General features: G+C 36.4%; 2 protein-coding genes across 5 annotated transcripts; both read left to right on the plus strand.

Moving 5' to 3' along the window:
- Window positions 1-359: 359 nt before the first annotated feature.
- On the plus strand, window positions 360-11,262 carry prmt5 (protein arginine methyltransferase 5). Its single transcript, XM_079378576.1, has 16 exons — window positions 360-678; window positions 1,402-1,520; window positions 2,289-2,374; window positions 2,708-2,842; window positions 3,717-3,829; window positions 4,037-4,086; window positions 4,182-4,345; window positions 4,418-4,579; window positions 4,683-4,760; window positions 5,874-5,932; window positions 6,047-6,169; window positions 6,803-6,978; window positions 7,079-7,282; window positions 7,440-7,550; window positions 7,878-7,942; window positions 10,391-11,262. The coding sequence occupies exons 1-16, from the start codon at window positions 581-583 to the stop codon at window positions 10,541-10,543; spliced, it is 1,896 nt and encodes a 631-aa protein (XP_079234702.1). The 5' UTR covers window positions 360-580; the 3' UTR covers window positions 10,544-11,262.
- A 2,915-nt stretch (window positions 11,263-14,177) lies between these two features.
- On the plus strand, window positions 14,178-24,895 carry slc7a8b (solute carrier family 7 member 8b). 4 transcript variants are annotated; one of them, XM_079378540.1, is made up of 11 exons: window positions 14,178-14,356; window positions 15,988-16,192; window positions 16,258-16,409; window positions 21,099-21,224; window positions 22,398-22,551; window positions 22,675-22,798; window positions 22,969-23,072; window positions 23,184-23,280; window positions 23,776-23,925; window positions 24,110-24,287; window positions 24,436-24,895. In XM_079378540.1, the coding sequence occupies exons 1-11, from the start codon at window positions 14,233-14,235 to the stop codon at window positions 24,528-24,530; spliced, it is 1,509 nt and encodes a 502-aa protein (XP_079234666.1). In that variant the 5' UTR covers window positions 14,178-14,232; the 3' UTR covers window positions 24,531-24,895. The 4 variants fall into 4 exon arrangements, with proteins under 4 accessions (XP_079234666.1, XP_079234665.1, XP_079234664.1 ...); XM_079378539.1 differs by having other exon boundaries at window positions 16,240-16,409; window positions 24,436-24,886; XM_079378538.1 differs by having other exon boundaries at window positions 24,385-24,885.
- Window positions 24,896-25,619: the final 724 nt, after the last annotated feature.

The following is a 25,619-nucleotide window of genomic DNA, read 5'->3' on the forward strand; positions in this document are numbered from 1 at the left end:
TTCAGAATTAAATATATGAATAAAAGTATTTAAATCTAATTTCTTGTTAACAATTTGGTTCATTCCTAATATTTTGTGGCTGAGGTAAGAGAAGTGAGTTGCTGTTTTGGAAAGCTATTCTGCTTCAGGCAACAGTAAAGCCTTCAAATATTCTTTGTAAAGTAAAGTTCCAGGGCAAAATCCATTTGGCACACGGGTTTAATCTGTAAATAAGCAGCGCTCAGTTTAATTAAAATAAACGTGGTTATCGTTACTCAATTCATGATGAATGATCCTGTTGTATCAAAAACAAGCTGCTTATTACATAAAAGACTCATCCCCTTAAAACTAATTAAACGTTCTCTCAAAGCGAGCGCATCGTCTTTTTCTGCAGCATCACGTCTGCCCACAGTCTAATCTCGTTCTGAAGTCTCGCGAAGGTCGTACCAGAACGAGAAGCTGCGTTTCAGGCAATCGCCATTTTGGATCTATCCCCGCGTTGTTGCTAGAACGCAGGCGCTCTTATTTTGAGCCAACATGACATCAGTTTCTCCATAGTCCCGTATCAGTTTTATCTTCCCTCACATCCCATCTCCTAACGATGGCGTCCGGCGGTGCAGGTAGCAGGGTGTCCTGCGGGAGAGATTTGAGTTGTGTTCCCGAGGTGGCGGATACCCTCGCGGCGGTGGCCAAATTAGGGTAAGCGAAGAGAGCTTTCGGCGCTGTAACCAGACAAATTATATCAGCGTTGTGGCTAAATGAAGTGTGCTCAGTTTGAAGTTGGCTCGGCTAGGTCGCTGCACGTGATGCACATGAGCATTTGCTAGCTGTTAGCGGATTCTTCAGATTTGCATTTACTCACACATGCGTCTGCCCACCAGTTTTGGGCAATAATATGCAGCTTTCTTTTGAAACCTTTATAACACCTACAGAAGAGGTGTTTATAATCTTTAATGGTTCGTTTTAATATTTAATAGATGTTTTTGAATGGAAACATGAATGTTTTGTTGATGAGAAATGTTCGTTTTCCAGCACAAAAATTGTTACAGAAGTATTAGGTTACATTAGTTTATTTATTATTCAACGTGCAGGTGATTAGATATGCTTGCATTATATTTAAAGATCCGACCTCATTGACTGATGGGATTGAAAGGCTGATCATTTGACAGCTAAATAATCTAATCTGAATCATAGTATTATAAAGGATTTAACACTAATTACACACACACACGCTTCAGTGTTTCTGAAATAAAAAGATGTACTTTATTGATTCCTAAGCAGGGATCAATAAAGTCTAAGGCAAAATCCTTCCCTTTTGATGACATTGACGACTTTTGGCATTTACTTTAAACGTGTATTACAACTAATATCTGTTTTCTTGTGTGCTCTGCTTGTCTAAATGCATATCATTCTGTTCTATAGCTTTGATTTCCTGTGCATGCCACTGTTCCACCCGCGGTTCCGAAGGGAGTATGAACTGGACCCTGCTAAGTCACGACCCGGAGCCCAAACACGCTCTGACCTGCTGTTATGTGGCAGAGGTGAGATATAAGAATCTCTGTGCATCTAAATATTCACTCATTCAATACTGTGAATTAAGGAAAAAGAAAGGTTTTGAGGTTTTCAAGCTCTTAAAGTAATCATGTCATTAGAAAATTTTCTTCATATGTTTTAGTGATGCATCAGTGTACTTTGAAAACATAGGCTATTCTAACTGTAATAACTCAAAAACGTCCTACCTAGTCCAAAAAGACTTTGTTGAACCAAAACATCTGCATCTTTCTGATGTCAGATAGAAAAAAAAAACTACTAATACATGGCGGCCCTACATTTGCACCTCAATAATATCTCTTTTAGTAATCAGAAACTTGACAGTGAGAGAATTTAGAGGAAATTATGTAGATAATATTAATCCTGAGAAAGAAGAATTAATGATAACAGTAAAATGTTGTAGTCACATTTCACATTCAAAGACAGACTTAAAAGCAATCTATTAAATCTTAAGGGTCAGAAAGAGAGTGGAAAGTGGTTATGAAACCTAATTTTATCAAACGACTATTTTTGCCACAAACATTTTAACTAGCTTTTAAACGAACCTCAGGGGACAGAATAAAATGATTAAAGATTGTGTGATAAGACCCTTTAATGTCAGTTCCTCATTAAGTTGCTTTTTTTTTTTTAATTAAAGATTGAATAGCTAACTTGTTCTCCATTTTCTTTATCCATGGTGCAATTACATTTACAGAATTACATGCACTTAAATGTTGCGATTGTATCTTTGTAATAATATGTCCATTCTTTCTTATTAGATTGGAACACGCTTATCGTGGGAAAGCTGTCACCCTGGATTGAGACCGACTCAGAGCTGACCACAGAACGCAGGAATTCAGAAGAAGTATGTTCATAATGTCTTATTATTTTTTAATTAACTATATTTTTCCTCTTCTAAAAATATTCCTTGTCTAATTTGATAGGCAGATATAATTAATTTGCTGTAACTGATTGTTGTGTCACAAATAATGCATACACATGTGCACAATATCTTGACCCTTTTTGGTTTTTGATAAGGGCTTCTTTAAACAGCAGTGCCATTGTAGCTGTAATCAAGTCTCGGATGCAAACGAGGGCCATTTATTGGAGATCTTCCCAACAAAGAGGAAGCCGAGCAGATTTGTTGTTTATTTTGATGTGATCACTCCTCCTAATGTCTTTTGTGCCCTTGCTGCAGGCGCTGGTACAGGAGCTCAATTTCTGTGCTTATCTGGGGCTGCCAGCTTTCATGATCCCCCTAAGGGGTCCGCACTGTGCCAACCTGGCTCGAATCCTGCTTAACCACATCCACACAGGACACCACTCTTGCATGGTAATGGCAATCTGTAGCATAGAATGAAAACAAATATGCTCAGAACACACCATTATTTGTTTATGTATACAACCTGGGCCTATCATTTACACACAATCTTCATTCCTGCTGCTTCCATTTTTTTTTTTTTTTTTTTTTTTCGCTGATGGAATATTAATTAGTGATGCGAGTAGTAGTCATTTTAACTTGCTGTCCATCTATTATTCAAAATAATACTACATGCATTATCCTTAAAGATGACATGATCTGATCCTTTTGCAATATTATTAGGCTGTCATTTTAACGCATTTATGTGCTTAAAATAATATATTTCCACACAAATATTAAGCTTCACAACTATTTTCAACACCGATAGTAAGAAATGTTTCTTGAGCAGCAAATAAGCATATTAGAATGATTTCTGAAGGATCATGTGACATTGAAAACTCAGCTTTTGTTACATTTTAAATTGACAGTCATTTATATATATATATATATATATATATATATATATATATATATATATATAATTCACAATATTACTGTTTTACAGTATTTTTGATTAAATAAATGCATCCTTTGTGAGAGATTCCTTTCAAAAACATTGCAAAAATCTCCAGACCTTTAAGTGGTAGTGTATTCTATCATGCTGGCTTATTAGAAAGTAAGTTCTTAAAAGCGTTTGTACAAAATACAAAGACACAACCTCTGTTCCAATAAGGGCACAGTATAAACTCAATTATAATGCAAAGCCACGTGTAATGCATCAGTGTGCAAGCACAAATAAATCCATTAGTTTTTTCTCAGTTGGCTGCTCTTTTATTGGTTGTAATGCTGCTTTCTTTGTTGATTAGGAATTAATTAGTTCAATGTTGATTTGTTTTTAATTACATAGTTTTGGATACGCGTTCCACTGTTAGCTCCTGAGGACACGCGTGAAGATCTCATCGAGAACGAGTCATCTAAACAAATGGATGATGGCAGCAATGATGAGAAGACCTGGGCATGGTGAGAGAGCTAAAACAAAGCCATTTGTTCAGTTAAATAAAGATATTAAATATCTAATTAAAACATTCCGTTAAGGATGAATGTGAGTTTTTTTTTTTTTCTCGCATAGTCCATATTTGGGTCTGCTGTGTGATTAAATCACTCAGCTGCATGGAGAATAAAGCAGTCTTTGGCCTCTGTTCATTTAATTTCCCTTTTCCTCTTCAGGTGGCACTCATTCAGAACACTCTGTGACTATAACAAGAGGATTTGCCTTGGTAAGAGCAAAAAACTCAAAAGTGAAGTGCTTGTAATTGCCTATTAAAAATTAAGTGGTGAATACTAAGTTTTCTTTTTTTTTTTTTTTGTGAAGCTATTGAAATTGGAGAAGACCTGCCATCTGAGACTTTAATCGACAAGTGGCTTGGTGAGCCAATCAAAGCAGCCATTCTCCCCACCAGCATTTTTCTAACCAATAAAAAAGGTTTTCCGGTCCTTTCAAAATCTCACCAGCGAGTCATCTTTCGCCTCTTCAAGGTAAATTTTACCAATATTATGTCACATTCATTCTTTTCTGGGATGTTATCTAACATTCTAGGGTCTCCCTAGCTGGAGGCTCAGTTTATTTTCACAGGGGCAAACCGTCACAGTGAGAAAGACTTGCGCTCGTACCTGCAGTATCTAGAGTACCTCAACCAAAACCGTCCAGCGCCTAATGCCTATGAGCTCTTTGCCAAAGGCTATGAAGATTACCTTCAGTCACCACTGCAGGTCTGTCTGTCAAAGGATAAACATTTTGCCTAGTGAGTTTTTCAGCACATTATTGATTCTTTTGGTTCAATTATGCTAATGGAATGCCTAATTGTTTTATCAGCCTTTAATGGACAATTTGGAATCACAGACGTATGAAGTTTTCGAAAAGGATCCCATCAAATATTCTCAGTATCAACAGGTGAGTTAAAATAATTTGGTGATGGAAAGCAGAATCTATCACCATTAGGTCACCAGTTATTTACTCTCATTAGTGGTGTTTGTTGCATCATTATAGCTCACGTTAAATGATAAAATGGGCAAAAAGGGGGAACTGAGCCATATCTAGGGGTCACAGTATGATAATGTTGGGGGTTCTCTTTTACAATTACACTACCAGTCAAAAGTTTTTGAACTGTAAGCTTTATAATGCTTTTAAAGAAATCTCTTCTGCTCACCAAGCCTGCATTTATTGATCCAAAGTACAGCAAAAACAGTAAAATTTGTGAAATTTTTACTATTTAAAATAACCGTTTTCTATTTGAATATAGAAAATGCTGAAAATTTAGCTTTGATCACAGGAATAAATTAAATTTAAATATATTAAAATAGAAAGCAGTTATTTTAAATAGCAAAAATATGTCACTTTATTACTGCTTTTGCTGTGTTTTGCATCAATTAAATGCAGACTTGGTGAGCAAAAAAAAAAACACTACAAATCTTACTGTTCAAAAACTTTTGACCAGTATAGTGTACATTTATTCAGTTAACAATTAATTTGTTAATTTGGGTTTGTAAGGACCTTAGCATTCATATACATGACTGTTCAACAGCTTTAGTAAGTTAGTAAGGTTTGTTTTTCCCCAAAAGAAATGAACTTATTCATCAAGGATGCCTTAAATTGGTCAAAAGTGACAGTGAAGGCTTACATTGTACAAAAAATTGTTCTATTCTGTACTTTCTATTCATTGAAGAATTCTGAAAAAAATAATAACAAGCACAACCTTGATAATAAGAAATATTTCTTGAGCACCAAATCATTGAAGACTTCACACTGAAGACTGGATTTCAGTATTCATCTTTGCCATCACATAAATAAATTACATTTAATATTATATTAAAATATAAAACAGTTCTTTAAATTGTAATAATATTTCACAATATTGCAGTTTTAGCTGTTACTTTTATCAAATAAGTGCATCTTACTGACTTCTAACTGGTGAACGTTAGTGAAGCAACACCCATCACTGTAGTGAAGGAAAGGCACCACTTGAGAAAAGAAGAAAAAAAGAAGTTGAATTGTCTCTCCCAACAGGCTGTATATAGATGTCTACTAGACAGAGTTCCTGAAGAACAGATGGAAACCAATGCGCAGTAAGTGACTTCACGTACTTCCGGGTGTCCCATTGTCAGTTCTTAACGAACAAGAAATTTCAGAGATATGCTGTTTGCTCGGCAGACTATGCCAACACTGAGATTTCTTTTCAGGGTTTTGATGGTACTAGGTGCAGGTCGTGGTCCACTGGTAAATGCCTCACTTCGTGCTGCAAAACAGGCTAAGAGGAAACTGCGTGTATATGCTGTCGAGAAGAACCCAAATGCTGTTGTCACGTAAGTAACTTAATGTTAAAATGTGATTTGTTTCTTTTTTGTTTTTTCCTCTCCTCCTTTTTCCCCCTTCTCTTGATAATATAATACTGTAATTGAAGATTTGTAATGTCTCTTATGCTCATCAAAATAGAGAAAAAAATAGTATTTTCACAATTTAAAAACACTTTTCTATTTTAATATATTTGAAAAAGTAATTTATTCATCTGATGGCAGTGCTATATTTTCAGCAGCCATTACTCCAGTCTTCAGTGTCACATGATCCTTAAGAAATCATTCTAATTTGCAGAGTTGGTGCACAAGAAACATTTCTTATTATCATCATCTTAATAAATTTCTTTCATTGAAAACTGTTGTGCTTATTTATTCAGGATTCATTGATGAATGAATAGAATAGCAGTAGAAACAGAATCTATTTGAAATAGAAATCTTTTGTAAAAAAATATATATTGTATGAATATTTTAATTATTGTTTGTCTTAAACAGATTACTTTCAGATTACTTCTATTAAAACATTTTGAAATGTGATGCTTTAAAGGAAAAGTGTGCAATTTATTTTCAGATGTGTTAATTTGATTTCAAGTGTAATAATTTATGGAAGTCAACAGTCCTTTGGTGTTCCCCTTTCTTTCTCAGGCTGGAAAACTGGAAATTTGAGGAGTGGGGTGATCAGGTGACTGTTGTGTCATGTGACATGAGGGAATGGACCGCTCCAGAGAAAGCGGATATCATTGTGAGCGAGCTTTTAGGGTCATTCGGAGACAACGAGCTTTCACCTGAGTGCCTTGATGGAGCGCAGCACTTCCTCAAAGGTTTTATATTAAATCATCTTTGTCTTTTAAAATTCTATGATTTTTGATTTGCCCCGTTTTATATCTTTTGATCCACTCATGGATGTTTGTTTTCCCGTAGATGATGGCATAAGCATTCCGTGCTCTTACACATCTTTCCTGGCTCCGCTGTCCTCCTCTAAACTATATAATGAAGTGCGGGGGTGTCGGGAGCGAGACAAAGACCCCGAGTGCCATTTTGAGACGCCATATGTTGTCAGACTACACAACTTCCACCAACTTTCAGACCCCAAACCCTGCTTCACATTCATACATCCCACTAAAGGTACAAGATCATGCAAAGACAGACAAACCGATGCCAAAAAGACTATGTACTCCAAAAATCGTTCCTTTCATTTTTTTTTTTTTTTTTTTTTTTTTTTTTTTTTTTTTTTGGAGCTCTGTCTATGAAGCCATTAACTCTTGATCTTTACCTTGTACAGATATGAATAATAACCGGTATCAATGTCTACGGTTCTCCATTGGATGTAATTCAGTGCTTCACGGCTTTGCTGGATATTTTGAGGCCACACTCTACAAGGATGTCATGCTCAGTAAGTCTTTTGTAGCAGCAGCAGTGTTTGTGGCACACAGTGTCTGTTTAATGGCTGTTTCACAATGTAAGGCTTGCATTGTTCATGAATTTCTGGGTTACCACATTGAGTGTGTTCTATTATAATGACCTCAATTTGGCATGGTTATCAGGAGAGGGCAATTGAGAATCATTTTTATAAAAAGGAAAACAATTACATTTCTATCAAATGCATCACACTGTAGATACAGAATATTTACTTTAACTGTATTGCATCAAATTTACTGGACAAAAGTGCAGTTTGTGTGTGTTGCTTTAGTGACAAATATCTCTTTCTTTGTTCTTGCAGGTATAAAACCTGAAACGCACTCTCCTGGGATGTTCTCCTGGTTCCCCATTCTATTCCCTTTGAAAGTAAGTTCAGTACTTTTGTGTACACCCCTTTTTCCATTAAATATATTTTATTGGACTGTCCCGCTTTTAATGCAAATATACAAGCTCACTTAAGGATTGGTTTAATAAGATTGTTTAATAAGAAAATGTTTTATCATATGTAAATGTAAAACACCTTGTGTAATTTTAAATGTATTTTTGTTTTGGTTTGGTTTTTATTATTGTGTTTCTGTATCTATTTCAAATAAACGCTGTTCTTTGAACTTTCTATTAATTGTAGAATCCTGAAAAATAAATCTTGGTTTCCACCAAAATATTAAGCAGAACTGTAGTAGAACTACTTTTCAACACTGATAGTAATAAGCAATGTTTCTTGAGCAGCAAATCAACATATTAGAATGCTATCTGAAGACTCACACTGAACATTAGAGAAATGGCTATTAAAAATTTTCAATGACTGAAATAAATTAAAATAAAAAAAAAATTAAATTAATATATAAATGGAAAACAGTTGTTTTAAATTGTTATAATTGTTTTAACCCAGTGTTACTCATTGCGCGGCTCGCCAAGCTTTACTTTGTGACTCGCATGGCAGTAAATGGCCTAATATGATGATATGATCATGCAGTCAATACAGATGTTTCATGAAAACATTAAAAACAAGCAGGGCTTTAACGTAACCCATTAAAAAACTCTCACCATGTCTAAACCGGACGCAAGTTGCGCGATCCGTCAAAAGACAACAGAACCCATCAGAGTACGTGAGCGGAGTGGTGTGTTTCTGAATGGAGGGAGGAGCGGATTTTTTAAGTCAGAGCGTTGTGGTTTTCACTCGCTCCAAGAGCGCTCCACCACCTCGCCATCACGAGTACAATTCATGCCAACGGCCTGTAATATAACTGCATATTTATCAAGAATTCACATGTTAAACACATTTAGCTAGCTTGATAGAGATGGATCACTCAAATCAGAAAGAATGTGAAGCCTATGATGACGTGAGTGGGAAATTATAGTTCTCAAGGAATTTGTAACGGTGCTCCTTCTGATACTGAATATTTCCAGGTGAAAGCATGATTTAAACAAGTACTACAGCACTTATTGCTGATTTTAGCTTGTCATGTGGAAGGAAATGAAGTTTGCACACTTCCAATAAGCCACTTTGAAACTCTCCTGTTATTTTATTTTATTATCCTCTCGTCTTTTAATATACGTTATGAACAGAACTGTGATATTTCAAACATACTGAAATACTTTAGAAGCGAAGGTGGAGCAGTGTTTCTGAGTGGAATGGGAAACGGTGACCCTGGAGCGGAGTGATTAGTAAATGCTAGGAGCGCGGAGGGGAAAGTGTTGGCGCTCCGCTCCACTCACATACTCTGGAACCCATTGATGTTTACACTGGATGCGGCGCGATGTGACACGATCCCCATCAGTAAAAAAAAGATGCCTCGTTCTATGCTCTATTACAAATAATTTATATATTTTTTAAAAATACCTAAAACAACTGCATTACAAGATGGAAATATAGACTAGACATATTTACACTTGCTCTGTCCTACGTCCATGACACTGACTCACTGCGGAGTTGCCAGTTTTAATCTTAACAGCTCTTAACATGAATGTGCACATGGATGGTTAGATAATAGATACATGATGGGCTAGTATAGAAAAAAAAATAACTTAAGGTCTTCCCAGCATTAAGGTAATCCTGCTTTTTTTTTTTTCTTTTTTTTTATCTTGTCCTAGTTACAAATTTGACTGGTAAATGATAAAGAATGATAGCCTCTTTTGTATCGCATTGCATATCAGGAATGACAGACTGATCAAAAAGACATGCTATTTATGACTGGATTTTTTCAGATTGACTTTGTCCTATCAGTGCGGCTGCCATGAAAACAATTGTGAGGACCACTGTTTTAACCATTTTACTGTTCTGTATTTTTGATCAAATAAATGTAGCTCTGATGACCGTATATTTATTAAAAAACAAAACTTTTATTGTTTATAATAGTAGCTCCTCCACCTGATGATATCATATACATACCATAACCGTTTACTCAGAAGTTAGGAGTGCATTTTTCACTTAGCCTATCCCATTGCATTCTGGGAATCCCTTCTCATTGAGTGCTAGTATGCTTCATTATAGCTGTCAGCTTATCTTTTTATTTGACTTTTATCAAACAGTCTGGTTCCACTGAAACTGTATTATTAATGCTACTGTGTTTTATCTCAGTATGTGATTGTTGTCCATCACTCAGTGCATGCACTTTCTTGTAATACCATTTGGTGTGAACATCTGCCATGGACATAAATGCAGTTAGTACTGTCGGTTTGAAAGGAGCCAGCTAAGCACTGTCAGAGCGTGACAGTTTATCGACTCCACAGTTAATGCGCTGAAGTGTACAGCCACGTTGGGAGTGTAATCCTAACACCTTTTTTCCCCCTCTCTCTCTCTCTCTTCCCATACAGCAGCCGATCCCGCTGTCCTGTGGCGATAACGTGAGTGTGAGGTTCTGGAGGTGTAACAATGGAAAGAAGGTCTGGTATGAATGGGCTGTGACTGAGCCTGTATGCTCTGCCATTCACAACCCTTCTGGGCGCTCTTACACCATCGGCCTGTAGCAAGCTGACATCTACTGACACATGGGGTTACACTGACTTGTTTAGTTTTTTGTCTTGTTTTTTTTAAATAAACAATCTGATATTCAGTCAAGCGGCAGGTTTAAATATCTTGTTTCAAGGGCCCAATTACACTCAAGGAGATTGTTCACCATGACAGCTATGTATCTTTGGCATTTCTGTAAACTTCATAAGGATGGAAATTAAAACCACTTACGAGGTATCCTTTAAAGCAATGCGCAATGTCCTGGTGCTCTTTCTTTTCTGATATTTCAAAAATATATTAATAACACACAAGCTGTTAGTTTTTGAATACCATTGTTTCTAGAACTGATTGAGTACAACAGTCTATTTTCTCACTCTACATAATACATCAGCTTTATTTCTCAATTGTCCACCAGTCCCCTGCAAAGCCCCGTTGTGAGAATAATCATAGTATGATGTCCCCAGTCAGGCCATGTTAGAAAACACATCCCATACTTTTATAAAAAAAAATTCCTGATTTAAAAAAAATGTATTGTCATACAACATGAATAAAAAAGGTACAAAATTATGTGATCTTTCTCTCTGCTATATTTTATAAAATGTCCCAGGACAAGCTCACTCCTTTTCATAAATCTATGTTGCAATATACAGTTAATGGTGACCGTGACATATTTAAAAACAAAAACAAAAAAAAACATTTTGATATTGTATTACTGTTACGCATAATCAAATACGCCAAAAACGTAAAAAAAAAAAAAACGTAAAGAACAATTTGAATTAGATTTCCTTTTTTTTTTTGCACTGTTTCTATAGATATTGCAATATCATTATTGTGGATTATTGTAAATCATGATATATTTAAATCAAAATTAGATGTTAAAAACGGCATTAAAAGTGAAAAGTGGCAAATATGACTTTTTATGACATTTGACTTTCCGACTTCCTTTCTCATAATTTTTACTTTTTGTCATAATTATTTCTAGTTGACACTTCATAATAGGTGGCAGTATTGCACCTTAACACTCATTCGGTCTCCAGGAAGTGTCGATTGACATGAAACATTTATTTTTGTATCCTAATGTACAGTTATATGTGATTCATTAACCAAAAAAGAGAAAACACATTAGGTTTTTTAAAGATATTGTGATAACATTATAGTGAATTCTTGTAAATTATAATTATTTCATACTAAATCTTAATTGAGAGTCATATAATCAGTCAAAATTATGGGATAAAAAGACAATTGACATAAGTGAAATCGACAAATTCTACTTTATATGTTATAATTTTGACCCTTTTTTTTTTTTTTTTTTTATGGAATACTCCACATAAATCGTGAAATCTGATATCATGACCGCTGTAGTTGAGCCAGTGCTGCTGTGTGGGCCTGGTCAGGATGCTCAAACAGAGCCAGTGTTTACATGTTTTAATGCTGAATAAATTAAATAAAATTTACGTAGACATCAGATACTTTTAGGCAAAGAACAGTCACATTAGCTGTTGAATGTACTTAAGAGAGAAGTAATTTGTAGCTAAACAATTATAGGCAGGGAAACCATCAGCGCTGATTTTGTTTCCTTTATTTACTCATGAACTCTCATTAACAGAGCACAGCTTGTGAACCAGGGAAATCTCCAAGAGTGTTTGCCAAGACATCTGAACCTATTTGTTAGCATCATGCAGGGAATTTTCACAAATATCCATTCAAGCACCATTGATTGTGAGCCTTGTCTTCTTGGTGAGCAGCTTTGGAAGACACTACAGAAGGGGCTTGCTTTGTCTAATTTAATTATGAATGTAATTGGCATCTGTGACTTCTCTTAATTTTATTCAGTTATTCTTTAACACTAATTTCTTTGGAGTTAAATTTTACAAGTCATTGCATCATTGTTTATGTTATTGTTAAAATGTGGTGGGCTTCCTCGGCTGAGTTTTGGTTTCTTCTACTTAGAGCTACTTAGAACATCTTAGGGAGTTTCTTCACTGGCACTGATGCCTTTGGCAGCTCACCGGGGTGCGTGTAAGACATTGTGTGTAAATCAGCTTTGGAATAGTATGCATTGTGAAAAGCACTATACAAATAAATAAAAATTTAGCTTTAGGAAAAAGCTTATTGATTTTCATGGCTGGCTGAGCTGAAGCTTTGTTCTTTGGCCAGAGAGCTAATTTTTGTCATATGGCCCCTAGCAAACACAATTCTGGCCCTTTTGAAGTGCTGAAAAAATTAGTTACAACCCTGTAATGCATGCATATGTGTGTCCGTCTATATTTAGAAATCAATGTTTAGATCAAAATTGATTGCAGCCTTCCAAGTATTATATATAAAAAAACTTTGCCTATATGGTGGCCCATTTCTGCCACATGAGAAAAAAAAATGCATTGGTAAAGCATAATTATGACGTACCAAGTCATTGACATAGAAAGTCATAATTATGACAAAAAGTTCAAATTGAGAAGTGTCAGTAGCTATGTTTCCATTTTTATGCGCATTTTGGAATATTGCATAAAAAACGCTGGATAGAAATTCCAAGATGCACATAAATTCTAAACTTGTGCATAAAACACTTGTGCACAATTGAGTAGGATAAACTTTTTGTCCGATAAGAAAAAATGTGCATAAACTATGGTGGAAACATGTTTACTGAATAAATTGCACCATGCGCATCAAAAAAGTCATTAGACTTTGCATGATAGGACAGGATAACTTGTCTAGCAGCGGACTGATCTCGTTGCACAGCGTCTGAAATGTTGTTTTGGTTGTTCTGAAATGCCTGAGCAAAAACTTTCATTAAAGTTTTTCTGCAGAATTGTCTTGAACGACTGCTTTCCCAAACAGCAGACATCCATCTACAAAAGCAGTGACAGTTTTGACTCGTCGGATGGAAAGGGTGCTTTATTCGCAAATGTTTTATGTGATATTCCAGTTTTCTGCACAAGTTAAATTTGAATCTTTGGATGGAAACATAGCTAGTAAAAAAATTAAATAATAGAAAGTAAAAATGGTGGTAATTAACATTTTATGACAGACTTTTTGCTTTATGACTCATAATCTCAATTTTGACTTCTCTTTTTGTCATAATTTTGGCATGTCAAATGTTCCCATCATAATTTTGACTTATGGCATAGTGACTTTTATGAGCAGTAATGATTTTATAATAATTAGTTATCAATGCAAGAGTTTTTAGGTGGTGGAAATGGGGTTCCATATTACAAACAAAAAAATAATTTCATATTAATTTTTTTAAATATGTTTCAAAATTATCTTTGTATAATATTTTGCTGCTGTTTTTTTTTTTTTTTTTTTTTATACAGAAAAAGCTGTCCTCAACAGGTTTTGATTTTTTAATGTCTTGATTTTAATATCAGTAAGTGTGGGTTTAGAGGACAAACATTCAAATCTCATAATTTTATTTGCTGATTTACCTGATTATGACCCAGATTTATTTATTTATTTATTTTGACCTTAAATTGAGATTTGGAGCTGCAAGTCTATTGTGATTCCATTGCGCTACCAAATTACTAAATACTAAATCTCTTTGTAGTTGCATAATATTGTCTCTGTTGCATTCATCTATTAAACTAGACCAAACCAGAACACTGTGGGCGGGTTTATCAGATTATCACATTAAGTTTGGGGCGGGAGGATAAAGTTACAGAGACTCTGAACATCAACACTTAAGCACAGAGTTGCTGCTGTCTGTGTGAAAATGAGCAGCAGTGGCGCCCGACGCAGGGCTGCATCAGTGCCGGACACAGACACCGATGACGGAGAACCAGCAGTGACCTTGAAGAAAGAGATCGGACTCCTCAGTGCATGTGGTATTATTGTGGGTAAGTCTGCGTTTTATGCATTGTTTCCTCTTTATATTCTCTTTGCACTTTAAATGGTAGAAAAATACATGCAGTAGATAAAAGTAGGCCTATAGTCTGTGTCCCCTGAATTCATTAGATGAGATGTTGATGCATATCCATGATAGTTTTGAAGAACTGACCATACAATGAAACTGAAAGAGGTCCAATATTGTTTTCATTGTTAGGACCAAAAAATATGAATACATTTTTTATTCCTCTTCCATCATTATACTGGGTGTAGGATATATGCATAAAGTACATAATTTCATAAATTGTTTAAAATATATCAATATGATATAAATGAGAAATAAAGCATATGAACAGTAACTCGAGCATCCAGAACAAACACAGCATGGAGCTGAAGCACAGGTAGGGCCCAAGAAAGGATTATAAACAGTGAAGAGATTTCTCAGTAGGAGTCTGGTGTTAGGTAGCAAGTTTAAACCTAAACTGGGTCACTACTCGGCATGTAATTTAGACTTGAATACAAGAAGCTCACCAGCATGTCTGTGCCAGTTACCTCACTGCTGGGTTAATGCGCGTTATCTGAGATTTAAGCTGTCAGGAGGTGTTTGGGTTACAGCAGGTCGGGTTACTATCTACCTGTGCTGTCCATTAACAGGTACTGTTGTTTTGCCAGTACCTCTGATTAAAATTCAGATTAATAACCTAAGAATTACCTTGTATGGTAAACCCTGAAACACGTGTGTGTGTGTGTGTGTGTGTGTGTGTGTGTGTGTGTATATAAATTACCCTCACAAGTGCTTTTTCCACCTGCAACTATTTACATATTGTACTTTACACCTGTAAATATGAAACAATTAAATTGTTTCATATTGTCTTGCAAATGAAAAAAAAAAAAGATAGAGGAAAATAAGTTAATATGAAGATAAAGGAATTGGTTTCTTGTTTTGTGCAAAAATAAATAATGGAGGAAAGGGACTCAGGAAGGTACTTCAGTAAAAAAAAAAAAAGTGATTCAGGGCTTCTACAAGTGGCAAAACAGCTTATTTCATTCTCCCCTTGTCTTTTTTTCCAAATCTCTTGAGAATTCCATCTCTAAACAAAGGAACTTTTCACTGCTCAACAGGTGTTAACAATGAGCATTCTTAATATTTTACCAGACTGGTTGAAACCAACCCTCAAGGTCACAAAGCACTGAAGAAAACCTTGTACAAGAGAAGAACACAGTACACAAAGACAGAATTTTATAAGATATACACTGCTGTTCAAAGGAGTCAGTACAAGTTTTTATGTTGCTGAAAAAAAATCTCATGGGGTTTTTTTTTTTTAGATGTTGTTAGAATTTCAAATAACGTTCCCAAGTTCGAGTCCTGGCTTGTGGACCCCCTCTCTCCCACTACGCTTCCTGTCAACTAACTGTCCTATCAAAATAAAGATGCCAAAAATCTTTCACACTGACATTAGAGAGTTGGCCTAACAGCTTCCACTTATCTGGAGAGGCTGTAAATACTGAAATATACATGTAAATACATGTAAATACTGAAACATGACAGTGGGGATTTACTTTCTTTCAGACACAATCATCAAATAGTTACATTCAAGTCCTTCTGTTACCTCCTCTTGCCTGTTTGTTGTCATTTCCCCAGGTAACATTATTGGGTCTGGGATCTTTGTAAGTCCAAAGGGTGTTTTGGAAAATTGCAGCTCAGTGGGTCTGGCTCTCATAGTGTGGACTCTCACTGGAGTCATCACTGCCATCAGTGCTCTGTGCTATGCTGAACTGGGAGTCACAATCCCAAAGTCAGGTGGAGACTATTCCTATGTTAAGGACATCTTCGGAGGACTAGCTGGGTAAGACTGACTCGTTTATTTAGATAATGTCATGTGAGGTCTTACAGGGCTTGTCTTTTGAATAGGTTTCTAAGGCTGTGGATTGCAGTGTTGGTGATCTATCCAACTAACCAGGCTGTGATTGCCCTCACATTTGCCAATTACGCGTTGCAGCCTCTCTTCCCTTCCTGCTTCCCTCCAGAGAGAACGCTGGGTCTGCTTGCCGCCGTCTGCCTGTGTAAGTAAATGCTGACAATTAATACATGCTTTGGGGCTACATTACATTGTCCATGACACAACGTTTTATCCAAGAGCATCTTGCATGTAGGTAGTGGTGCTGGGCAGTCACATGTAATCTATTGATTCTCCCTAATTGTTCTTTTTCATCTAAAAAATGGAATATATTTTCTTTCTCTGTATTTTCTTTTGTTTGTATTTTCTTTGTATTTTTATATCAATATGGTTCAATCTTATAAATGAGTTAGGTCAAAATAATCTAAAATGAATCATACAATAGTCTGATTATATTACCTCAAATGTAATTGTAAGTAATCTACCAAGCACTACACTGAACAAAATTATAAACGCAACACTTTTGTTTTTGCCCCCATTTTTCATGAGTTGAACTCAAAGATCAAAGACTTTTTCTATGTACACAAAAGGCCTATTTCTCTCAAATATTGTTCAAAAAATGTTTAAATCTGTGTTAGTGAGTACTTCTCCTTTGCCGAGATAATCCATCCACCTCACAGGTGTGGCATATCAAAATGCTGATTAGACAGCATGATTATTGCACAGGTGTGCCTTAGGCTGGCCACAATAAAAGGCCACTCTAAAATGTACAGTTTTACTGTATGGGGGGGGGGGGGGGTCAGTATCTGGTGTGACCACCATTTTCCTCACGCATAGAGTTGATCAGGTTATCCCCTCCTGTTGCTGGATATTGGCAGGAACTGGAACACGCTGTCGTATACGCCGATCCAGAGCATCCCAAACATGCTCAATGGGTGACATGTCCGGTGAGTGTGCTGGCCATGCAAGAACTGGGATGTTTTCAGCTTCCAGGAATTGTGTACAGATCCTTGCAACTTGGGGCCGTGCATTATCATGCTGCAACATGAGATGATGGTCAAGTCAAGTCACCTTTATTTATATAGCGCTTTTAACAATACAGATTGTGTCAAAGCACTTAACAGTATCAAATTGGAGGATAGAGTGTCAGTAATGTATAATAATAAGATTAAACATTCAATTTTCAGTTAAAGGCATTTCATTATTGAATACAGAAATGTCATTGTCTAGCTCAGTTTAGTTTAAATAGTATCTGTGAAATCAAGTTGACGATAATCGCTAGAAATTAAGTGCCCCCAACTGAGCAAGCCAAAGGCGACAGCGGCAAGGAACCAAAACTCCCTCTGTGACAGAATGGAGAAAAAAAAAACCTTGGGAGAAACCAGGCTCAGTCGGGGGGCCAGTTCTCCTCTGGCCAGGATATTATTGTTTATTTATTGTTTTAATTAAAATTTTAAATGTATAAATGTATTATATTTCTATTTTTATATTGTTGCAATTTCTAACAATAATAGTTATTTGAGGGGAAGTCGTGGCCTAATGGTTAGAGAGTTGGACTCGTGATCCAAAGGTTGCAGGTTCGAGTCTCCGGCCGGCAGGAATTGTAGGTGGGGGGAGTGAATGTCCAGCGCTCTCTCCACCCTCAATACCACGACTGAGGTGCCCTTGAGCAAGGCACCGAACCCCCAACTGCTCCCCGGGCGCCGCAGCATGGCTGCCCACTGCTCCGGGTGTGTGTTCACGGTGTGTGTGTGTGTTCACTGCTGTGTGTGTGCACGTTGGATGGGTTAAATGCAGAGCACGAATTCCGAGTATGGGTCACCATACTTGGCTGAATGTCACTTCACTTCACTTCACTTCACTATGTAGTTCGGTATTTTATTATTTTTAGTTATTTGTTTTATTTTAAGTTTTATTGTATTTTAAGTTGAGGTCTTCACTGGGGATATGTCCCCGGGGCTCATCCAGGTGTCCAGCTTCTGCCGACGATCAGGGCCACATACATCATCTCCCGGCGCCGATCCACCATCTGATCCGGACACGGACTGAGAAACAGAATAGAAACAGACAAATATTAGCGTAGATGCCATTCTTCTTATGATGTAACGAGTACATCATGTGTTATGGGAGGGGAGTGTCCCCGGTTCCGGTTGATCTAATTAATGCAGCCTAATAATCCTTTAACGGATTTGAATAATGGAAGTGTATTAGTGTGTTATGTGTAAGCCAGGTTAAAGAAATGTCTTTAATCTAGATTTAAACTGACAGAGTGTGTCTGCCTCCTGAACAGTATTAGGTAGATTGTTCCAGAGTTTGGGTGCTAAATAGGAAAAGGATCTGCCAACCGCAGTCGATTTTGATATTCTAGATATTATCAAATGGCCAGAATTTTGAGAATGCAGCAGACGTGGAGGACTATAATGTGATAAGAGTTCGCTCAAGTACTGAGGAGCTAAGCCATTCAGGCAGGGCTTTATAAGTAATTAACAAGATTTTAAAATCTATACGATGTTTGATAGGGAGCTAATGCAGTGTTGACAGAACCGGGCTAATATGGTCATACTTCCTGGTTCTAGTAAGGACTCTAGCTGCTGCATTTTGGACCAACTAATTTGTTGATCAAGCGTGCAGAACAACCACCCAATAAAGCATTACAATAGTCTAACCTTGAGGTCATAAACGCATGAATTAGTATTTCTGCATTTGACGTTGAGAGCATAGGTCGCAATTTAGATATGTTTTTGAGATGGAAAAACGCAGTTTTACAGATGCAAAACATGGCTTTCAAATGAAAGATTGCTATCAAACAACACACCTAGGCTCCTATAAGATGTGAGCATTTGCCCACTCAAGTCGGTTACGATGACGAACTGCAGTCAGGTCGAGACCCCGATGAGGACGATGAGCATGCAGATGAGCTTCCCTGAGATGGTTTCTGACAGTTTGCAGATTTCTTGCAGAAATTCTTTGGTTATCCAAACCGATTGTTGCAGCAGCTGTCCGGGTGGCTGGTCTCAGACGATCTTGGAGGTGAAGATGCTGGATGTGGAGGTCCTGGGCTGGTGTGGTTACACGTGGTCTGCGGTTGTGAGGTCGGTTGGATGTACTGCCAAATTCTCTGAAACGCCTTTGGAGATGGCTTATGGTAGAGAAATGATCATTGAGTTCACGGGCAAGAGCTCTGGTGGACATTCCTGCAGTCAGCATGCCAATTGCATGCTCCCTCAAAACCTGTGACATCTGTGGCATTGTGCTGTGTGATAAAACTGCACATTTTAGAGTGGCCTTTTATTGTGGCCAGCCTAAGGCACAACTGTGCAATAATCATGCTGTCTAATCAGCATCTTGACATGCCACACCTGTGAGGTGGATGGATTATCTCAGCAAAGGAAAAGTGCTCACTAACACAGATTTAGACAGATTTGTGAACAATATTTCAGATAAATAGGCCTTTTGTGCACATAGAAATATGGGGGCAAAAACAAAAGCGTTGCGTTTATAATTTTGTGCAGTGTATATATAAAATTATAATTCATAAGATCATGGCTCCACACCAGAAATATCAGATCCAGCCCCAGATGCCAGATCCTGTCAGAAAATATCAGTTTTGCCACTAGTCAACAAAGTTGTCCAACCTGTTAGCAGCAAGTCTTGTCTTGTACCCAAAACCAGTGTTTATTCTGTTACCCAAAACTATATTAACAGTCTTAATCAGCCAAGAATTTGACTGAGAAAAAAATCAGTGAAGAGCAGAAACAGGAGACAAAGTAATAATAATTTTAAAAAGAACCAGTGAATAGACTTAGTTGTGTATTGATCAATGCTCAGACTTTGTCTGACCAACACAAATCCAACAAGTAGTGTTATACCAAACTGCTTCATAACAGCATCCCATAAACCTTGAGTTCCCATAAACATTCCCTTTTATCTCTTACTCATGAAGACAAATAGCCCTTGAAACCACACATCATAAGACTAAACAGCAATGGAAAAATAATATAAAAAAAACAATAATAAGATAAATGACTAATCAATTAATTAATCAATAAAATTTGTACATAAATGGTTTTAAATGATTATATAATTAAATGGAATAATAAATTATTAAATGCTAAATGAATGAATAAATGAATTTAAAAGAAAGCAAAATATAACACAAATGTTATGTTGCTCTTGAAGTAACACACACAAGTTGTATTATGAATTCTTAGATGCTTTATTTATTTATATATATATATATATATATATATATATATATATATATATATATATATATATATATATATATATATATATATATATATATATATATATATATATATATCATTATTGAGCCTTGGCTTGACCGCAGGTGTCACTTTGAATCAGAAAAGAGGCTTTTCATTACCTCTTTGTTAGCTCTTGATATATTAATATATAACTGTGGTTAATGAACTGAATTATGCCAGCTTTGTGACTCATAATGGGAGGGTTTCCAAAGAGCTTGTTCATACAGGTCTGGATCATGCAGGGCGTTCTCTTGCAAGAGCTCAAATCGTACATATTGAGAGTGTTTGTAGACCACGTGTCCTTGGCTTTTTCCAAAGCTGTGGAACAATGTTGTCTGGCAACTTTAATCACTGTTGAAGCTTAAACCTGTTGGCAGTTCTTGCTTTGTTTTCATTCTTTAATCTAAAGCTGTTATTTTCATGTTTGTGAAGATTACAGTAACAGTATTAAGTATTTTCAAACAGCAGCTTGTTTTGTCTGAATTTTAAGTTGGACAGTATATATAACAGACTTCATTCTTCATTCAATGTAACTTCTGGTTCTAATATAAAGTTGAATGTTTATAAATTGTTCTTTTTGTTTATAGTGCTGTTAACTTGGATTAACTGCTTCAGTGTCCGCTGGGCGATGCGTGTACAGGATGTGTTTACCACAGGCAAACTCCTCGCCCTCTGCCTCATCATCATCATGGGCGTTGTGCAGATCTGCAAGGGTAACTTATAACAGTGCAGTCCATAGTGCATCTCCATACATTCCTTAACATCCCTTATAAACATATTTCACTGATATTGTTTTCCATATTTTAACATTTGTCAGGTTGCCTCTTTACATTTTGCTTTTTTTGGGCTGCATATATGGCAATGATTCATTCCAGCATTATTTTTGTTCAGTTGCTGTTTTCCAAATGTTTGATATAAACTACGTCTTAGCTGCAGTCATAAATATTAAAGCCATTTTCTTTCTTTCAAATCAACTTCACCATTAATCACCAAAACGTTGAGTTTTTTTTCTTTCAAATTGATGACAATAGCACTAATGTATTATTCCAAAATGTTTTTAGTTCTTGACATTTCCAGAACGTGTGCCTTAATTCTTTCTGCATTATCAGCATGAAATGGTGGGCATTTGAAGATATGCTGATTTGAATAATGGCATTTCATAGAGAGTGAGATGTGTGCAATTTTTCTGATAGTTCATGAAAGCTGTGATGAATGAAAAGTTCAAAAGAACAGCATTTATTTAAAATAGAAATATTATGTAACATTATACATGTTTTTACTGCGTACTGCATCCTTGCTGAATAAAAGTATTAAAAAACATTTGAATGGTAGCATGTATATCTATATTGATAATCAGATGCAGTACAAGAATACAGTACAAGAAAACAATTAAATCTGTCTTTGGCTTATTTAACTCGCTCGTATTAGATTATCATAAATGGCTTGAATATAAGAGGGCAGGCATTAAGCTACGAGTATTACATAAGCATACTTTTCATATTTGACCCATTTTTGCTCTATAAACAAAAGAGTATAAATCCATTAAGCACAGACTCACATATGAATTGGACTGTCATGCTGGGCCATTTGTAGTCTGCTGCTTTCATGTGTTTAATATCCCAAGGACAAAAAAGGAACTTTGGATGTCTTCCTTATAAAAGAGTCAAAGAAAGAACTATTGATTTTGATAATGGAAACTGTAGTTTGGTTAAATAAGCGTGCTTTACAATGCATACTATGCTTTCCTGCAGTAAATGTGACTAAAAGAAATGAAGAATTGAACTGATTTTGCAGTACTTAATACAACTTTCTCCATTCATTTGGATGTTCTCTACATATTAATTCAGGCATTGCACATAAAATGATTCTCTGTCTTGTGTCTCCAGGTCATTTTTATTGGTTGGAGCCAGAAAACGCATTTCATCCTCTCCAGCCCTATGACATGGGCCATATTGCACTTGCTTTCCTTCAGGGCTCCTTCGCTTATGCAGGCTGGAACTTTCTCAATTATGTAACAGAAGAGCTCATTGACCCCTACAGGTACACTGCCATTTTTCAGGGAAAATGTACCAAAAATACCAAAGTATTCCTGCTCTGGGGAGTACAGGTTTGCCCAGGACTTACAGTCGAGATTCAACCCAGGTTTTAACGCTCTCTTTACAGGAACCTGCCTCGTGCAATCTTCATCTCAATCCCTCTGGTCACTTTCATCTATGTATTTGCAAATATTGCATATGTTACAGCTATGAGCCCTCAGGAGCTGATGGCCTCCAATGCTGTTGCTGTGGTGAGTTGCTCTGCTCAAATTAAGACACTTATTGAGATCTTCCTTCATCAGGAAATTAAGTAGCCTATTCATCAGCAGATCGGACTGACTCATCTGACATTTTTGCTTACCTCTATACTTAATTAACTTAAATATAACTTTGCCTTCTTTCTCTCTTTAATCTCCATCAGACATTTGGCGAAAAGCTGCTTGGGGTGATGTCATGGATCATGCCCGTCTCTGTGGCTCTGTCCACCTTCGGAGGGGTTAATGGGTCCCTTTTCACATCATCTAGGTCAGTCTTGATGCCATGTTATTGCACAATTGCTCATTCAGTTTGCATTGTATTTTAATGTCAATGGATTTCTTTGTATTATCAGCTTGATTGACAGTTGTTCTTCCTCAGGTTATTCTTTGCAGGTGCGAGGGAAGGGCATCTTCCCCGTCTGTTGGCAATGATTCATGTGAACCGCTGTACACCCATCCCAGCTTTGCTTTTCACTGTGAGCTCTTTATTTTGTTTCTTAAAGGAATAGTTCACCCAAAAATGAAAATTTACTCACCCTCAGGCCATCCAGATGTAGATGAGTTTGCTTCTTGCTACATCACTCGCTCACCAGTGGATCCTCTGCAGTGAATGGGTGCCGTCAGAATGAGTCCAAACAGCTGATAAAAACATCAGAACATGTAATCTACATGACTCTAGTCCATCATTTAACATCTTGTGAAGCAAAAAAGCTGTGTTTGTAATAAACATATTTATTATTAAGACATTAAGTTAAAATCATTTGTTTCTCACTGATACTCTGAGGTAATGTTACATTTCTCCAAGTCTGTTCCGATGAAGAAACAAACTCATATACATCTTGGATGGCCTGAGGTTGAGCTTTTTTAGGGAGCTATTCCTTTAAATAATCTAAAAATCTTTCTTTTTATAAATTATATTCAATGTGTTGTTAGGTGCTTATATTCAAATCAAATACTGGTTTATTTGATAGTGTATATCAACTCTGCTGATGTTGTGCACCAGTGATATATACACACTCATCAACTATGTTGGCTTCATCAACTACCTGTTTTATGGGGTCACTGTTGCCGGGCAGATTGTGCTTCGAATCAAAGAACCAGACATGCATCGACCGATCAAGGTAAAGCTGAATCCTATTGACTTTATTTTGTAGTTGTGGCAGCATTAAACCTCAAGAGCAGTCAGAGCTCAGCATTTGCTGTGAACAGTAATGATGTATAATTACAGATTTCCTTTTTTGGGTGGGGGAGGGGGTATTGTACATTTGTAGTCCTTTACCAAAATCAACAGGTTTCACTCCACAGGTGAGCTTGGTGTGGCCAGTAATTTTCCTGATTTTTTGGGCATTCCTGCTGATCTTCTCTCTGTACTCGGAGCCTGTGGTGTGTTGCATTGGTCTGGCCATTATGTTGTCAGGTGTTCCTGTGTATTTATTTGGCGTCTACTGGGGAAACAAGCCCAAGAGCTTCAACTCATTTGTTGGTATGGTATTATCTTAAATCTCAGTTAATATTGATGGATGAAAATGATTTACAAATGTCAGCTATATTTGCATTAGACTAAACAGATTGTGAATCAGGCCTACAGAGACTACTAAGGACACTCCATCTGCTGTTGTCTGTCTACATAGCTAAACTGACACACTTGGGGCAGAAGTTGTTCATGGTGGTATATCCCGCTGAGGGCAGTGAAGATGGAAATGAAGACGAAGACGAAGCTGGATAGGATTACAAGTACATTTACTGATTCATTGATAGATATTCATTTATCAGCTAAACTTAAGCAATATGAATTTGGTAGGTTATGAAAATGCAAAACAAACATGCACATAGTGTGGAGGATAATGTAATGGCTAAAAAAGTATTTTTCATTTAAAAGACTGGCCTTAAACATTCTAGGTGCAATACTGCCACCAATTGGCAAGATTATTAGATGCAATAAAAATGTTGTTGCTGTGACTGTTAAGGATAATTTTGTATTTTTATATTGAAAATATTGTTGTATTCTCTTCATCGGTCTCTTGTGTTTGTATTACCTACATTTTATACTCTATAATAAAATGGTTGAATAATCCTGAAGATAAAGGTTTGCATTTTTGTGTGCGCAAATGTTTAATTTTTATTCACATTTCAGATGTCAGACTTGAAAAAAAACATTATCACCCAAAACAACACAAACAGAAAATGAGGAGAGACAAAGAAATTTGTCTTGAATGTGTGTTATTTACCAGCATGGAATCTTGCCAGCATGGAAAATGTCTGTAATTTAGGAGTAAATGGGAAGAATAGCCTGCTGTGTTATATAACCCACATCCTACACCCTACAACAAAACACGTCCAGAATTGTTACATTTTGGGCCTTGTATCTACAGTAGTGAAGGTAAGGTAAACCACTATTTAATCATTAAAGAACGTATTCTTTATTTTAAACTGACTCATCAGCACACAGGCCTTTATCAAGGTAAAAGGTAATATTAGTCGATTCAATAAAAACTAAAGCAAAGTTCAAAATTGAAGTCAACTATGTGGAACTGAGAATGTGTGACATCTACCCGTTAAAATACAATATAGCCTATAATAGGCCTACATTATACAATGTGCTGTTGTTCTACAGATCCCACGGTGTTTAAAACAGTATGACTTTATTCCACTACTGTCGTGTCCATTCTTTGGAAAACAAATGGGTTCTTCCCCCAGTGCACAGTATTGTCTAAGAACAGAGTTGGCAGAGTTCAGCTCCTGAACAAACAATGAATAAATGAATGTCCCTAGAAAATAAAAAGATCTATATTATGACATTTGTAGCCTTTTTTCC

Source organism: Barbus barbus (genome assembly GCF_936440315.1).
Source record: "Barbus barbus genome assembly, chromosome: 26".
In the NCBI taxonomy this organism is placed as follows: domain Eukaryota; kingdom Metazoa; phylum Chordata; class Actinopteri; order Cypriniformes; family Cyprinidae; genus Barbus; species Barbus barbus.

Excerpts from the sequence above, each read along its gene's own strand:
- prmt5 (XM_079378576.1), top strand. The coding sequence starts at position 581 with ATGGCGTCCGGCGGTGCAGGTAGCAGGGTGTCCTGCGGGAGAGATTTG. Across the intron at positions 1,521-2,288 it reads CCTGCTGTTATGTGGCAGAG|ATTGGAACACGCTTATCGTG; the intron begins GTGAGATATAAG and ends CTTTCTTATTAG. Across the intron at positions 6,170-6,802 it reads AACCCAAATGCTGTTGTCAC|GCTGGAAAACTGGAAATTTG; the intron begins GTAAGTAACTTA and ends TTTCTTTCTCAG.
- slc7a8b (XM_079378538.1), top strand. The coding sequence starts at position 14,233 with ATGAGCAGCAGTGGCGCCCGACGCAGGGCTGCATCAGTGCCGGACACA. Across the intron at positions 16,410-21,098 it reads GCTTGCCGCCGTCTGCCTGT|TGCTGTTAACTTGGATTAAC; the intron begins GTAAGTAAATGC and ends TTTTGTTTATAG. Across the intron at positions 21,225-22,397 it reads CGTTGTGCAGATCTGCAAGG|GTCATTTTTATTGGTTGGAG; the intron begins GTAACTTATAAC and ends TTGTGTCTCCAG.